The 15107-nt window shown below is 41.2% G+C and overlaps 1 protein-coding gene across 1 annotated transcript in view; it reads right to left on the bottom strand.

Annotated features, from left to right (window-relative positions):
* The window catches only part of NOL9 (nucleolar protein 9), a 37741-nt gene extending 22695 nt beyond the window's left edge, over positions 1-15046 (bottom strand). The window contains exons 1-6 of the mRNA XM_023739371.1: positions 14672-15046; positions 13697-13916; positions 13187-13314; positions 8744-8879; positions 8524-8620; positions 7838-7935 (exon numbers count right to left, since the gene is read on the bottom strand). Of these exons, the coding sequence (XP_023595139.1) occupies positions 7838-7935; positions 8524-8620; positions 8744-8879; positions 13187-13314; positions 13697-13916; positions 14672-15046 (1054 nt within the window). The remainder of the gene's footprint in view (positions 1-7837; positions 7936-8523; positions 8621-8743; positions 8880-13186; positions 13315-13696; positions 13917-14671) is intronic.
* Positions 15047-15107: the final 61 nt, after the last annotated feature.

Raw genomic sequence — 15107 nt, forward strand, 5'->3', positions numbered from 1 at the left:
GTCTGGGGTCTTAAAAGCTTGCAAGTGGCCATCTAAGATGCATCAGTTGTTCCCAACCATGTGAAGTAAAGGAGAATGAAGAACACCAAAGACACAAGGAAAGTATTAGCCGAAGAGACAGAAAGGGCCACATAAACCTGACTTCATCAGCCTGAGAGAAGAAGGAGTAGATGGTGCCTGGCTACCACCAATGACTGCCCTGACAGGGAACACAACAGAGAGTGCCTGATGGAGCAGGAGAAAGGTGGGGTGCGGAACTCAAATTCTAGTAAGAAAACCAGACTTAATGGTCTGACTGAGACTGGAGGAACCCCGGAAAGCATGGCCCCTGGATTCTCTATCAGCCTAGAAATAAAACAATTTCCAAGGCCAACTCTTCAGAAAGGGATTGGACTGGACTGTGGGACATGAAGTGATACTCAGAGCAGTGTGCCTCTTAGCTCAAGTAGAGACAAGGGACTAAACGGGCAGCTTCTCCCCGGAGGTAAGATGGGAAGGCAGAGAAGGTTAGGAGCTGGTAGAATGGACATGGGGAATCAGGGGTGGAAAGGAGGAGTGTGCTGTCACAGTAGGGGAGAGTAATTAGGGTATGTATAAGTTTTTGTCTGGGAGACTAACCTGAAATGTAAACTTTTTAAACTACAACAATAAAAAATAAAATAAAGGAAAATATTTTCAAGCAAGAATTTTATATTCAGCCAAAGTTATCTATATAGCTATGAGGATAGAATTAATACATTTTCAGATGTGTTGTTGTCAGGTGCCATCAAGTCGATTCCAATTCATAGCAACCCTATGTACAACAGAACGAAACACTGCCCAGTCCTGCACCATCCTCACAATCGTTGTTATGCTTGAGCCCACTGTTGCAGCCACTGTGTCAATTCATCTCACTGAGGGTCTTCCTCTTTTTCACTGACCCTCTACTTTACCAAGCATGACATCCTTCTCCAGGGACTGTCCAAGGTATGTGAGACATTGTCTTGCCATCGCTGCTTCTAAGGAGCACTTTGTTTGTACTTCTCTCAAGACAAGATCTGTTCATTCTTTTGGCAGTGCATGGTATACTCAGTATTCTTCGCCAAAGATGTGCACAGCCTCAAAGATTAGCCTCCCATGAAACTTTTCTAGGAAGGTACTGCGGGATGTGTTCCACCAAAACAAAGGAGTAAACCAGGAGACCCACTGGATATTACATCCACAAAGATGTTATGGAAACCAATAGGAGGATGATGACAGGAGATCCTAGGTTGACAACAGTGCTTCAGGAAGACAACCAGTCCAGACTGGAGCAGTGAGACTAAAGAAACAAGAAGCTAAGGGCTGTCATCACCACACCTGCTGCTGCTGGCCTGTCTTTACAGCACAGCTAAGATGTGCTCCAGTAAAACAAGGGAGTAAATCAAGGAGAAAGGTATGAAATCAAAGTAAGTGGAAATCTAACCCGAGAGAGAGAAACGGTATCATAAGGAAGACATTAAAGGTTAAGTCTGACAGCTGTGCAGTAGGCGTAAAGAGCAACCAGCCCAGAGAGAAGAATGGAGGCTTCCAGGAGGGATGTCTCTAAGACAAACACTGGTACTAAGATTATCTGAATTGACTGGACTAATAAAAAACTGTACTGACTCTTGGAAAGTGTGGGAATCAGCAAAAGCTACAAAGAAAACAAAGTAAACACACACATAAAACAAGGGAAAGATTCACCTCAGTGAAAACCAAGTAAAAAAGAAGACAATCACAGTGCACTACAAGACTCAATTGTGAACAGTGATTAGAATAACCTTATAAATAATGAATACTGATTTAACCAAAAATTGTAGTGTACCTATAAGGTGATGATGGGGGGAAAAGCAGAGGGAATCCTCATCTACCGTGATAGGTAATCAACAGATAATTTCTAAAATAGACTAACAGAAAGACAGTAACATCCACATGTAATTCAAAAATGATGAAACAGGTAAATGCCAGAACACATCACTAAAAGAATTCAGATTGGTTGCATACAGAGAGAGGGACTCAGGGAAGTGGGGAGAGGCAGGAAACTGATATATTTTGCTATAAGCCTTTTAATACTATTGACTTTTAAATATGTTCATGTGTTAGTCTGATAAAACTAAAATTAATTAAAGTAAAAATCAGGATTAAAACTCATGAGGAAGGAGGGGTGGGGATGGAAAAATACTAAAAAGACAACAATTAAAAAAAAAAAACTCATCAGGTAGTCATACAGACTGGAAGAAAATATTTGCGAAACACACATCTGATAAAGGACTTGCATCTAACATATACAAAAAACTCCTAAAATTCAACAAGAAAACAAACAACTCGATTATAAAATACACAGAAGATACAAACAGAAACCTCACCAAAGAAAATATACAGATGGCAAACAGAGTATATGAAAAAATGCTCAGGAGCATATGTCACTGTTAGTTGCCACTGAGTTGGTCCCCAATTCATGGCAACCCCATGTACAACAGGATAGAACCATTGTGCTCCACAGGGTTTTCACTGGCTGATTTTTGGAAGTAGATTGCCAGGCCTTTCTTCCTAGTCCATCTTAGTCTGGAAGCTCTGCTAAAATCTCTTCAGCATCACAGTAACACGCAAGCCTCCACTGACAGGTGGTGGCTGCACCTGTGGTGCACTGGCGGGGAGTCGAACCTGGATCTCCCCTGTGGAAGGTGAGAGTTCTACCACAGACCTACCACTGCCCCCTCATATGTCTTTGTTGTTGGGTGCTGTCAAGTCAATTCCAGTTTATAGTGACCCTACAGGACAGAGTAGAACTGCCCCAAAGGGTTTACTAAGCTGTAATCTTTACAGGAGCAGATCACCAGGTCTTTTCTCCTGCAGAGCCACTGGTGGGTTCAAATCTCTCTTAGCTTAGCAGATGAGCACTTAACCATTGTGTCACCAGGGCTCCTCCATATGTCATTAGGGAATTGCAAATCAAAACAATGAGATACCACTATGTACCTATCAGAATGGCTAAAATCCAAACCAAGGACAACACCAAAGCCAGCGAGGATGTGGAGCAACTGGAACTGTCAATTACTGCTGGCAGGAACGCAAAATGATACAGCCACTTTGGAAGACAGTCTGGTAGTTTCTTACAAAGCTAAACATAGGTTTACCATATGATATAGCAATCATGTTCTGGGTATTTACCCAAATTAGGTAAAAACGTATATCCACATAAAAACTTGCACAGGAATGTTTGTATCAGCTTTCTTTATAATTGTCAAAAGTTAGAAGCAACCAAGATGTCCTTCAATAGGTGAATGGATAAATAAATGGGGGTCTATCCATATAATGGAGTACTGTTCAGTGATAAAAAGAAATGAGCTTATCAAGCCATGAGACGACATGGAGGAAACTTAAATGCATATTCCTGAGTGAAAGAAGCCAGTCTGAAAAAGCTACACACTGCATGACCCCAATTGTATAACATCCTACAGAGCCAGAGAAAAAAATCAGTGGTTGCCAGGAGTTCAGGGAGCCGGGAGGGATGAATAGGTGGCGCACGGGGGATTTTTAGGGCAGTGGAACTATTCTGTATGATACTATAATGGTGGGCTCATGACATTATGCATTTGTCAAAGCCCACAGGACCATACAACACAAACTGAGAACCCTAATATAAACTATGGACTTTAGTTAATAACATCAATATTGGTTTATCAACTGTAACAAATGTACCACAGGAAAGCAATACGTGAATAGTAGGAGAAAACCGTGTGCAGTGGGGAAGAGGGGAATATGAGAATGCGCGTACTTTCTGCACAATTTTTCTGTAAACCTAAAACCTCTCTAAAAAAAAAAAGTCTTTAAAAACTCATTAGGCAAATAGTAACAAGAGAGAAGTGTCAATAATTTCAAAGTTGAACTCAAGGCAAAAACTCATTAAATGAGAAAGTTTATATCAATAAAGGGGTTATACAAATCAATAAGAAAAGGCTATGTATTTTTATACCTCCAATAGCAAAGCATCAAAATATATAAAGCAACAATTATCTAAAAAAAAACCCCACAAGACAATTATTACAAAGAAAAACACAGTAACATTAAGTGAAAAAAACATCAAACACCCTAACCAAGCAATCAAGTCAACATTACCAGTAATAAGGTGTATCAACATCATGTACCTCGATATGATGTTAAGAAGGGTACACTGTCACTTCCATAGTGTTCTTGCTAAAAATGTATAATATCCATCCGGCATGAGAAAACATAGGATAAACACTGTAACTATTAAAGAAACTTAATTTGTACTTAAAAACCTTCCCACAAAAAAAACTCCAGGCCCAGATGACTTCACTGCTGAATTCTACCAAACATATAGGAAGAAACAATACCAATTCCACACAAAGTCTTCCAGCAAATGGAAAAGGAGGGAATACTTCCCAATTCATTCTATGGGGCCAGCATTACCTTGATACCAAAGTCTGACAAAGACATTTCAAGAAAAGAAAATGACACATTATTAACCCTCATGAATATAAATGCAAATATGCTAAACAACAGAGCCCTGTGGTGCAATGGTTAAGAGCTTTGCTGCTAACCAAAAGGCTGGCAGTTTGAACCCACCAGCCGCTCCTTGGAAACCCTATGGAACAGTTCTACTCTGTCCAATAGGGTTGCGATGAGTTGGAATCAACTGGACGGCAACAGGTTTTTTGGCTTTTTTTCTAAACAAAAGATTAGCAAATCAAATCTAACAATATATAAAATGGATAATAAGTCTTGACCAAATGGAGTTTATCCAAGAATGCAAGGCCAGTTTAACATTCAAAAATCAATCAATATATTAGAATGGCAATGATCAAAAAACCAGAAAACAGGTGTTGGCGAGGTTGTGAAGAAACTGGAGCCCTCAGACATCGTTGGTGGGAATGTAAAATGGTACAGCCTCTGTGGAAAACAGTTTGGTAGTTCCTCAAAAAGTTGAATAGAGAATTACCATATGACCCAGCAATCCCAATCTGAGTTATATAACCAGAAGTAAAGGCAGGAATGCAAACAGAAGCCTGTACAGCAATGTTCACCGCAGCACTTTTCTCAATAGCCAAAAGGTGAAAACAACCTAAATGTCCATCAACAGATGAATGGGTAAGCAAAATGCGGTATGTGCAAACAATGGACTATTACTCAGCCATAAAGAGAAATGAAGTCCTAAAAACAATATGCTGAGTAAAGTCAGTTACAAAAGGATAAATATTGTATGATTACACTTACATGAAACAGACAAACATATAGAGACCAAAGTTTATCAGTGGTTACCAGGGGTGGGAGGAAAGGGAAAAAGGGAAGTCACTGCTTGGAGAGCACTGAGTTTACGTTAACAGTGGTGGAATCATTTAGAAAAGGATAGTGGTGATAGTTGCAAACAATGAAAGTAATCAATGTCACTAAATAGCACATGTAAAAATCGTTGATTTGGCAAATGTTGTTATATATATATATTTTTACCAAAATAAAAATTTTTTTAAAATAAGAAACAATGTAATTCACCATATTAACACACTAAATATGAAAAAGCATATAATTATCTCAACAGACACACATAAAAAGCATCTGACAAAATCCGACATCCAGTCCTGATAAAAACTCTCAGTAAACTAGGAATAGAAAGGAACTTCCTCAACCTGATAAAGGGCATCTATGAAAAACCCACAGCTCACATCATAATAAATGGTTAAAGACTGAACGCTCTTCACCAAAGATAAGGAACAAAGCAAGGATGCCCACTCTCCACACTTCTATACAACACCGTACTGGAGATTTTAGTCAGTGCAATGAAGGCAAGAAAAAGAAAGAAAAGGCATCCAGATTGGAAAGGCAGAAGCAAAGCTGTCCGTACAAGTAGTCCCCAGGTTACAAAGGCCCGATTTACGTACAACCTGCAGTTACAAACCAATCCTGGTAAAGTCTATTATATTAAAAATTCGAGGTACATATAATGGTTCGTAATAACAAACGGGTACTACTTTCCGACGCACATCAAAACATTATCATTACTGTGTTATTATGTTAAAGATGTTCTAGTGTATCCAGGAGTGTTTCTTTAATGTTTTTTTATGCATAGAAAGGTACGCTATATACTATATACGAAGACAAACACCTGACTGACTAGATACAAACCATACCTAATTGTTCCGACTTATGTACAAATTTGTCTTAAAGATAAACTTAGGAATGGAACTCGTTTGTAATCCGGGGACTGCTTGTACCCATAAATGACTCATCTGTAGAAAATCTGACAGACCTACAAAAAAGCTACCAGAACTAATAAGCCAGCTTAGCAGTTACAGGATATAAGGCCAATATACAAAAATCAAGTGTACGTCTATACACTAGCAATGACACTAAAAATTGAAAAAAAAAATCAAAAATATGAAATACTTAGGGATCTGACAGAAGATATGCAACATCTGTGTACTGAAAACTACAAAATACTGCTGAAAGGAAAAAAGGTGTAAATAAATAAATCGCGAGATATAACATGTTCATGGGTTGAAGATTCAACTTTCCCCAATTTGATCTATAGAAATCTATAGATTAGGGGAGAATTTAGAATCCCAGCAGGCTTTTTTGGGTAGGAAATTTGAAGTTCATTCTAAAATTCATATGGAACTACACAGGATCTAGAACGGTCAAAACAGTTTTAAAGAAGCAAAACAGTTGAAGACTACCTCTACCTGATTTCAAAATTACTACAAAGCTACAGTAATAAAGAGCGTGGTATTGGCATCAAGATAGATTAAAAAGAAATCAGTGGAACAGAATAGAGTCAGTAATTTTTTGTTGTTGGGTGCTGTCGAGTGGGTTATGACTCATAGCAACCGTATAGGACGGAGTAGAACTGTCCCACAGGGTTTCCAAGGAGCAACTGGTGAATTTGAACTGCGGACCTTTTTGGTTAGCAGCCGTAGCTCTTAACCACTGTGCCACCAGGCCTCCAGAGTCAGCAACAGACCCACACATTAATAACCATCTATATGAGATTAAAAGGCCAACAATTACTCGAAAGCAAAAACAGTAAGAGGACAGAGAACCTAGAGTACTGAAAACAGAACAACCAGAACAGAATTAAAGAGAATGCTGACACATTGTAGAAAATGTAACTAATGTCACTGAACAACTTGTGTAAAAATTGTCAAATGGGAACCCAATTTGCTGTGTAAACTTTCATAGAAAACACAATAAAATATTATTAAAAAAAAAAAAAATAGACCCACACATATATGGACAACTGATTTTCGAAAAACATGCAAAGACAACTCAGTGAAGCATATGGCACTGGAACAATTAGATACCCATATGCAAAATACACAGAGCCAGTACACTTCAAAAGTATCCAGGTCATGCAAGACAAAGAAAAGCTGAGGAACCCTCCATATTGGAAGAGACTAAGGAGACACAACAAAACGCAGTGTGGGGATTCTAGGCTGGATTCTACACAAGAAAAAGTACTTAAAGGGATAACTGGTAAAATGTGAATAAGGTCTGTAGATTAAGTAATAGCGTCTATCAGTGTTAATTTCTTGGTTTAATAATTGTACTAGGGTTATGTAAAATGTTAATATTAGGGAAAGACATGTTTCTAATTTACATACAACAAAACGGATAATAGTACCATTTACTGAAACGGAACCCTAGAAAGAGCCACTGTTTGCTTGTTTTCAGGGGGTAGAGAGGCAGTTACAGCAAGATCACTGGTAGGGGCATGTTCACTTTTTACGTTTTATGCTTTTCGATTCTTGGAGTTTTTCAAAAGAATCAGTACTTCTTAATTTTATAAAACCAAGACACTTAAAAAATATAAACTACATACCCAGAACTGGTTCTGTAATACTGAAGAGAGAAATGCAACCAGGAGGAGTAAATTCTGTCTGTCCCAGATCACATTCCAAATAGTCAATACAGGGAATACTGAAAAGTAAAAAAAAAAGAAAACCTTAAACTAGGTAAGCTCTGTAGAAAAGATAAGTCAGATCTTAAAGATTTTAGGCGACAGACGGGCATAATTCAGCGTATGCAGAGCCTTCCAGGCATAATGTATCAAAGATGACCACCAATTTTTCTCTTTGCAGACTACTAATCACAAATATAAAAGAAAATGTGAGGCAGGCACGCTAAAAACTGTGTCTTCATTATCTGCACACAACTTGATTTTTCCTAAAATTACGTCTTTAAAGTACAACAAAACTGATCTCTACTCTGAATCTCTGGACTCAGAAATATCATCTGGACAAATAGACAGGCTAAGATCTCTCTTTCTTCTCTTGCAAGACTACCTACAAGCAAAGGCAAGGTCAATACACACTAATCATGTCATCACCTCACTCCCAAACACAATAAAATAAAGAATATCATCACTCGACTGAGCAGCTTTATACACCGGTTGGATATAATCTCTATCTAGAAGTCAGCACACACATCTCAAGTTTTTTAAATTAAAAAAATCCTACTTCATGCCAAAAACCTAGCTATATGTGACAAGAATAAAAGCACTCTTACCTATTTAACAACTGGTTAATGAGATACCTATTAAACGTCGACTTTCCAATGTCCTGGCCTCCACACACCAGAATGACAGGGCAGCCATCTACTTCTTCTGGGGGTGAGACAAACATCGATACCTAGAATTAGCCATCTTCTTTAGGACTCTAGTAATAAGTAGTAATCCTCTGAAGCTTTAGTGGAATAAAACAGCCAAACATCAACACGTATTACTCACCACTAGCAACACTGACCAACTCGTCCACTGCTGAAATGACACTCTTACTTAACTGAAGGCCATTTTTTCTCTTGTTTCTCCTGATGCCAACGGACTTCAAGGTTAAATATTCAGCAAATAAGTGGGAAGTCGGAGTCTGAAAGTAACAATTTAAGTTTTAAGAAAAGGCAAAAAAAAATGCACACTTTTCTTCAGTTCTAAATTAATATGCCTTATACAGTTGTGAGCTACAAAAGATAAATCTGATCCCTCCCTTTACTAAATAACGTCATCCAACATCAAATCCAACCTATCAGCAAGTCCTGTCAGCTCTACTCCTGAATTTGTTCACGTCGCTCTATTTTCATAGTTTATGCTCACTACAGGGTCACTATGAGTTGGAATTGACTCGACGGCAAGGGTTTTTTTTTTGGTACGCTCACGTCCAAGGTACTTCACCTCTGTGGGAGACTCCAGACTTAAGAAAATTAGAGGAAATTTAAAATGATGGCCATAATGAAAATCAATACAAGGTTAAATAATAATAGGATGACAGATGTAGGCCACGTTGGTAATCTGGAATAAAGACATAGCAATCTCCAAAAACATTAAAGCAAAAAGACGAAGATAAAGCATATGCAAGTAGAGTAGAAAGGATATGGAAGCCAGATTCATAAAGTCCAACGGCTCTCCAATAGAAGTACCAGAACACCACGGAAACAGAAGAACATGTTCCTGAGCTGAAGCAGAGGAGGTTCAGGTGGAATGAGTCTACAATGTTGAAGAGGATGAACGAAGACGTCCATCCATGAACACATCCTTGTGCAATTAGTCAGCGCAAAAGATAAAGATATCATAAAAGGTCCAAGAATCAGCCTGGTGCAAGACTTCATATCAGCAACTCTGGATTCTAGAAAACAATGGAGCAAGGGCTTCAAAGTTTAGAGGGAAAATTCTTTTGAACCTACAATTCTACACGGTGCCCAACTATCAATCGCTGAGGATAAAATAAAAACATTTTATAAAATGAAATAATCTCAAGTTTACTATTCACCTTTATGAAAAGGTACTGCAGAATACATTAACACATAAAGGGGAAAAGTTATCCAAGAAAGAGCATAAGGAATATAAACAACAATGTGATTGAGTATATCCCAGAAAAATAATAAAGAAAGCTGAAAGTAAGTGAAAAAAGAATCTGCTTGATTTGTTGCATCTGAACATTCACTTTCAAGTGGTAAAGGCTCAGTAACACAGGATTCCATGTTCTTCTCTACGGCCCTGATCACGCTACTAGATTCAGCAAGTAAAGGAAATCTGCACAGTCATTTCTCATCTTCCCCTTTCACATCAAACCTTCAACATCTACCCACTCCTCTACTCAGGGGTGACCTTAATTCTCTTTCCCAGCCTAACAGGAAATAAGAGGAAGAGAACTATTGCCCCTGGCCCTATCCTGGGGTGTCCTCCAGCTACTATGCATGAAGTGCCAGCACTCCCAGGGCCACCCCTCTGCATGGGCCCCAGACCCTCCCCTTGTGGTGGACCCACCGGCACAGCGCCAGCCAGTCTCTCTCTCTACAGCATCATCAGTTCCCCTCTCCTCTGGATCATTCTCACGTGTGTTCAAACAGGTTTTTTTCAATCCATCCTTTAAAAAAAAAAGCTCTCTTGATCACACTTCTCCTGCAGCTACTACTTCATTTCTTTCCTTCCCTTCACATGCTAAACTCTACAAAAGCAAACTCTCTCATCACTAATCCCTTCCCAGGGAAGTCTCCCCCAATCAGTTATCCAGGGAAACCGCTCTCTTCCAGACCATGCTTCTATATGCAAGGGTCCTTTCTTACGCCTGATCTTACCATCTGCATTTAACACAGCGTCATGTCAGTCTCCTTTAAAGACTTTGCTTGGCCTCCAGGATATTTTCTTCCAGCGTCTGCTCCATCTCAGTCTCCTTTGCCTAGAGCTCTTCTGGAGTGCCCCAGGGCTCAGACCTCAACCAACTCCCTTGGTATTATCATTCCATATCACAACCTTCAGCACCCTCTCTGAAGACTCCCAAATTTATATCTCCTACCTCCTTCCTGTACTCCAGATTCATATATTCAACTGTCCACCTGACATCTCCAATTGGCTGTCACAGGCACCACGAAGTTCACACACCCAAACCTGCTCCTCCTGCAGTCTCCTCATCTTAGTTAACGCCATGCACCTGGCTGCTTAGGCCAAAAAGCCTGGTGTTATTTCTTGATTCTTCTTCACACCTTACCTACAGCCTGCCCCCTAATCCTATAAGCTCTACTCAGAACATATCTAGAATTAGAACACTTCTGACTACGTTCTTGGCTGAGGCCACCATCATGTCTTGCCTTGATTTTACAAGTAGTTTCTTAAGCAGTCTCCACTTTCTGCCTTTGCTCTACCTCAGTATATTCTCAACACAGAAACCAGAATGATCCTATTAAAATCTAAGTCAACCACATGCACCACAGCCTACACTACCACGAAACCAGAAGACCTAGACGGTGCTGGGCTACCACTACTAACTGGGATCACAACAGAGGGTCCTGGACAGAGAGGGAGAAAAATGTAGAACAAAAAAATCAAATTCATAAAAAAGACCAGACTTATTAGACTTACCAGCCTGACAGAGACTGGAGGAACACCCCAGACTATGGCCCTAAGACACTCCTCTGACTTGGAACTACAACCATTCCTGGAAACCACTGTCCAGCTAAGCAACAGACAAGCCTACAAAATAAACAATACTACCTGAAAAGAACATGCTCCATAGGACAAACAATTATACAAAACCAAAAGGGCAACATTTGCCCAAAAGTAAAGATGAGAAGGCAGGAAGGGTAGGAAAACCAAACAAAGGGAAATGGGGAACCCAGGCGGAAGTAAGGAGAGTGCTGATAGTGTGGGGACTGCAACCAATGTCATGGAACACTTTGTGTACGATTTGTTGAATGCGAAACTAACTTGCTCTGTAAACTTCCACCTAAAACACAGTATACAAAGAAAAACTAAGTCAGATCCTGTCATGCCTCTGCCCAAAACCTCCTAGTGGCTTCCCACCCACTCAAGTAAAAGCCAGAGTCCTTGTGTGATCTGAGTCCCCCTCCCACCTCCAGCCACACTGGCCTTCCCTGGCACCTATGGTGCCTGAACACCTGCTCCTCTCCTCTTCCTCAGCAAGGTCTACTCTGGTCACCCTATTTAAGAATGCAAACGACCCCCACACTCCCTGCTGCTTTTCTCCAGAGCACTTAGATCTCTAACACTGCTCCAAATCATATCAACCTCATGTATAACAGAATGAAACCTTGCCAGGTCCTGTGCCATCCTCACAATCATTGCTAGATACCTAACATACAACATATTTACTTCTCTGTTTTGTTTATTCTGTCTCTCTCCAACTAGAATATAAGCTCCATCAGACAGAAATGTTTGTACTGTATTCACTGAGGTATTCCTACCAGTAAAACTCGTTGCTGTCTAGTCGATTCCGACTCAAAGTGACCCTATAGGACAGAGCAGAACTCCTCCATAGGGTTTCCAAAGAGTGGCTGGTGGATTCAAACTGCCAACCTTTTGATTAGCAGCCGAGCTCTTAACCACTGCACCACCAGGGCTCTGAGGCATTCCTAGCACCTGGCAAACGATGGGTACTCTATCTACTGAATGAAGGAATTACAACCAAAACCAAAAAACTCACTGCTGTTGAGTTGAATTCTGACTCATAGTGACCCTACAGGACACAGCAGAACTGCCCCACAGGGTTTCCAAGACTAAATCTTTATGGAAGCAGACTGCCACATCTTTCTCCCACAGAGTGGCTGGTGGGTTCAAACCACCAACCTTTCAGTTTGCAGTCGAGCACTTAACCACTGCACCACCAGGACTCCTCTGAAAGGATTATATTGGTTTCCAACTTTTAGATTCAACTTATCAGCTCATGGAAGACCATTACGGCAATAGAACTTCACTTTAGGAAAATAATATGGTCAAAAAATGTGGAGGTGAGGAAAGACAGACGGAAGAAAGTGTAAGTGCATTTAAATTATCCAGTCATATTTTGGAGACAATTTACACTGTCTCAAGTTAATAAATCAAGAAATAAAGCTTTAATCAAATATTCCATTTGAATTCATAAAGACAACCATGGAAAAACCAAACAGCATTTAACAAACTACAATATGAAATGGTTGCTTTCACCTGGGAATGAAATCAAGGAAGGGGAGGGGAGATATCTTTCACTACATACCTTTCTATGCTGAATTTTTTTTCCGTATACGTTTCCTTCTTTCTAACTGTATACGTGTATTACGTTCTGCATGACCTACAGCACTAACACGATGAACAAACTGGTCTTCTGAGAGAGCATCCTACAAATACCATTTGACGACTGTTTTGGTGCAAGTAATTGACAAAACTGTGAATGAAAACTGGTTCTACCTCTTGGAAGAAGACGTAAGATAAACCTGGATGGCTGATTATGAACTCTGTAGTTGATGTTTTCAGACGTTCCAGCAACACAATGGAACACAGAGGAAAAAAATACTTCATCAACCGACGTCTGTTATCTGTGAACACAAAAATAAACTACCTCATAAACAAGAACTCGGCTAAATTCTATGCCCTTTAGTACCTCCTCAGCTAAACTGTAAACTTTTTGAGAGTAGGAATTATGTCTGAGAGGCTCTTTTAAGAGGCCCCACTGTATAACAGGGACACACCTAAGTGGAGAAGTCCACCTGGGTTTGCTACATACTAACTGTGTGGCCTTGGGCAATTTTTCTCAGTAAAAAATGTGAAAAAAGCAGCAGTTTCACTCTAAGTATCGTTGCGAGGATTTAAACAGATAATGTAAACTGCTTAACGTAATGCCTAGACCATAGCAGGCATCTAAAAATTATTAGCCTTATTACAGTAGGCCTTCAGTAAATCACCCGTTCTTTTGATTACCCCGGAGAAGATGAGCTCTAAGCAAAGTTCGGACTTCCCTTTTCATCTCCTTCTTGCTTTTCTCAGGCATCGGATAATGAACTGCTGTGATACTAAGCAGAGAGTTGGTATAGGCAGAGAAGACCTCACGGGCAGGCTGGCCTTGGCTGATGTTAAAACCAAACACTTGTACTTGGCCATAGAGACAAGTCACACGACAGATTCCGCCAAAAACAAAAGACTAGAAGGGAAAGAAAAGAGAAAGAAAAACAATAACATTATTAATCCTGTTGTCAACGACTGAAAAATTCTAAAATCTTAACTCACTATTCACATATCAAAACCTGGCTGATTTCTAAGTAAGTGATCGCATTGTACTAGGTGATAAACACGTACTTAATATTTTTAACCTAAGGTCCTAGTGAACCCTGACTACATGAAGCCCAGCTCTTCTGTCCTCGTGGCTCTGACAGACTCTACCACCTGCCCTTACAAAGGCCCACCACTGAATACCATATATCCCCAATTTAGCACTGGAGGGGACCTGCTAGACTAGCATCCAGGTGAAGAATCAGACTGCTTGGGTCAGAATCCTGGCGCTGCCTCTTAACTGCTTAACTTTGCGGCAAGCTACCTAACCTATACTGCTGTTTCTTTGTAATAAGCATACTCATACCAATTATTACTCCACAGAAAGCTAGGAGTATTAAAAATGCCAGAACAGACCGTGGTACTTCTAAGCACCCAGTAAATGCGACCTGTTATTGCCACTACCACCACTACTATAGTCCCTTTCAGCTCCAAAGGTCTAGATTCCCCTCAGCAGGAGTGCTTGTTACCCTGCTGCTCAACACCACCGCCAGGGGAAATGGACTCAACAACTTGCAGCCGGAAAACTGGCAGAGGGGCGATCACGGTCTCCTCAAAGACAGAACTCCCTGAGGGTTCCGTCTCCCTCCCTCTCTGCCCACCAGGGGCTCCCATTGCGCGACCCACCTGCTCAAGCGGCAGCAGCAGCACCGCGCGGCCAGGCCCCGCCGGTAGCGGCGGCGGGACGCGGGTAAACTTGGGGACCGCCGGGGCAGGGGCGGGGGCTGCGGCTGGAGCTGGGCGGCGGACCGCGGCCTTGAGCCGCCGGGCTGCTGCCTCCCCCGCGGCGCCAGACACCAGACAGCTGCTCTCCCTCCAGTCCACGCCTGCTGCCTGGGCCTGCAGCAGCCGCCGTCGCAGTCGCCGCCGGCTGCACCAGCGCAGGGACCTGGGCCGGCAGCGGAGCCAGCGGCTAAGGATGAACTGGGGCCGGGCTTTCCGGGGCCGCGACGGCATGAAGCGGCAGGAACCCCGCTTAACCAGCAGCAGTGAATCCGCCATGCTGGGCCGCCGGCGCCTGCCACGCGAGTTATCACGAGATCTCGTCGCTCCGCCCCGCGGC

This window comes from Trichechus manatus, unplaced genomic scaffold (genome assembly GCF_000243295.1).
Source record: "Trichechus manatus latirostris isolate Lorelei unplaced genomic scaffold, TriManLat1.0 scaffold00133, whole genome shotgun sequence".
Classification (NCBI taxonomy): Eukaryota; Metazoa; Chordata; class Mammalia; order Sirenia; family Trichechidae; genus Trichechus; species Trichechus manatus.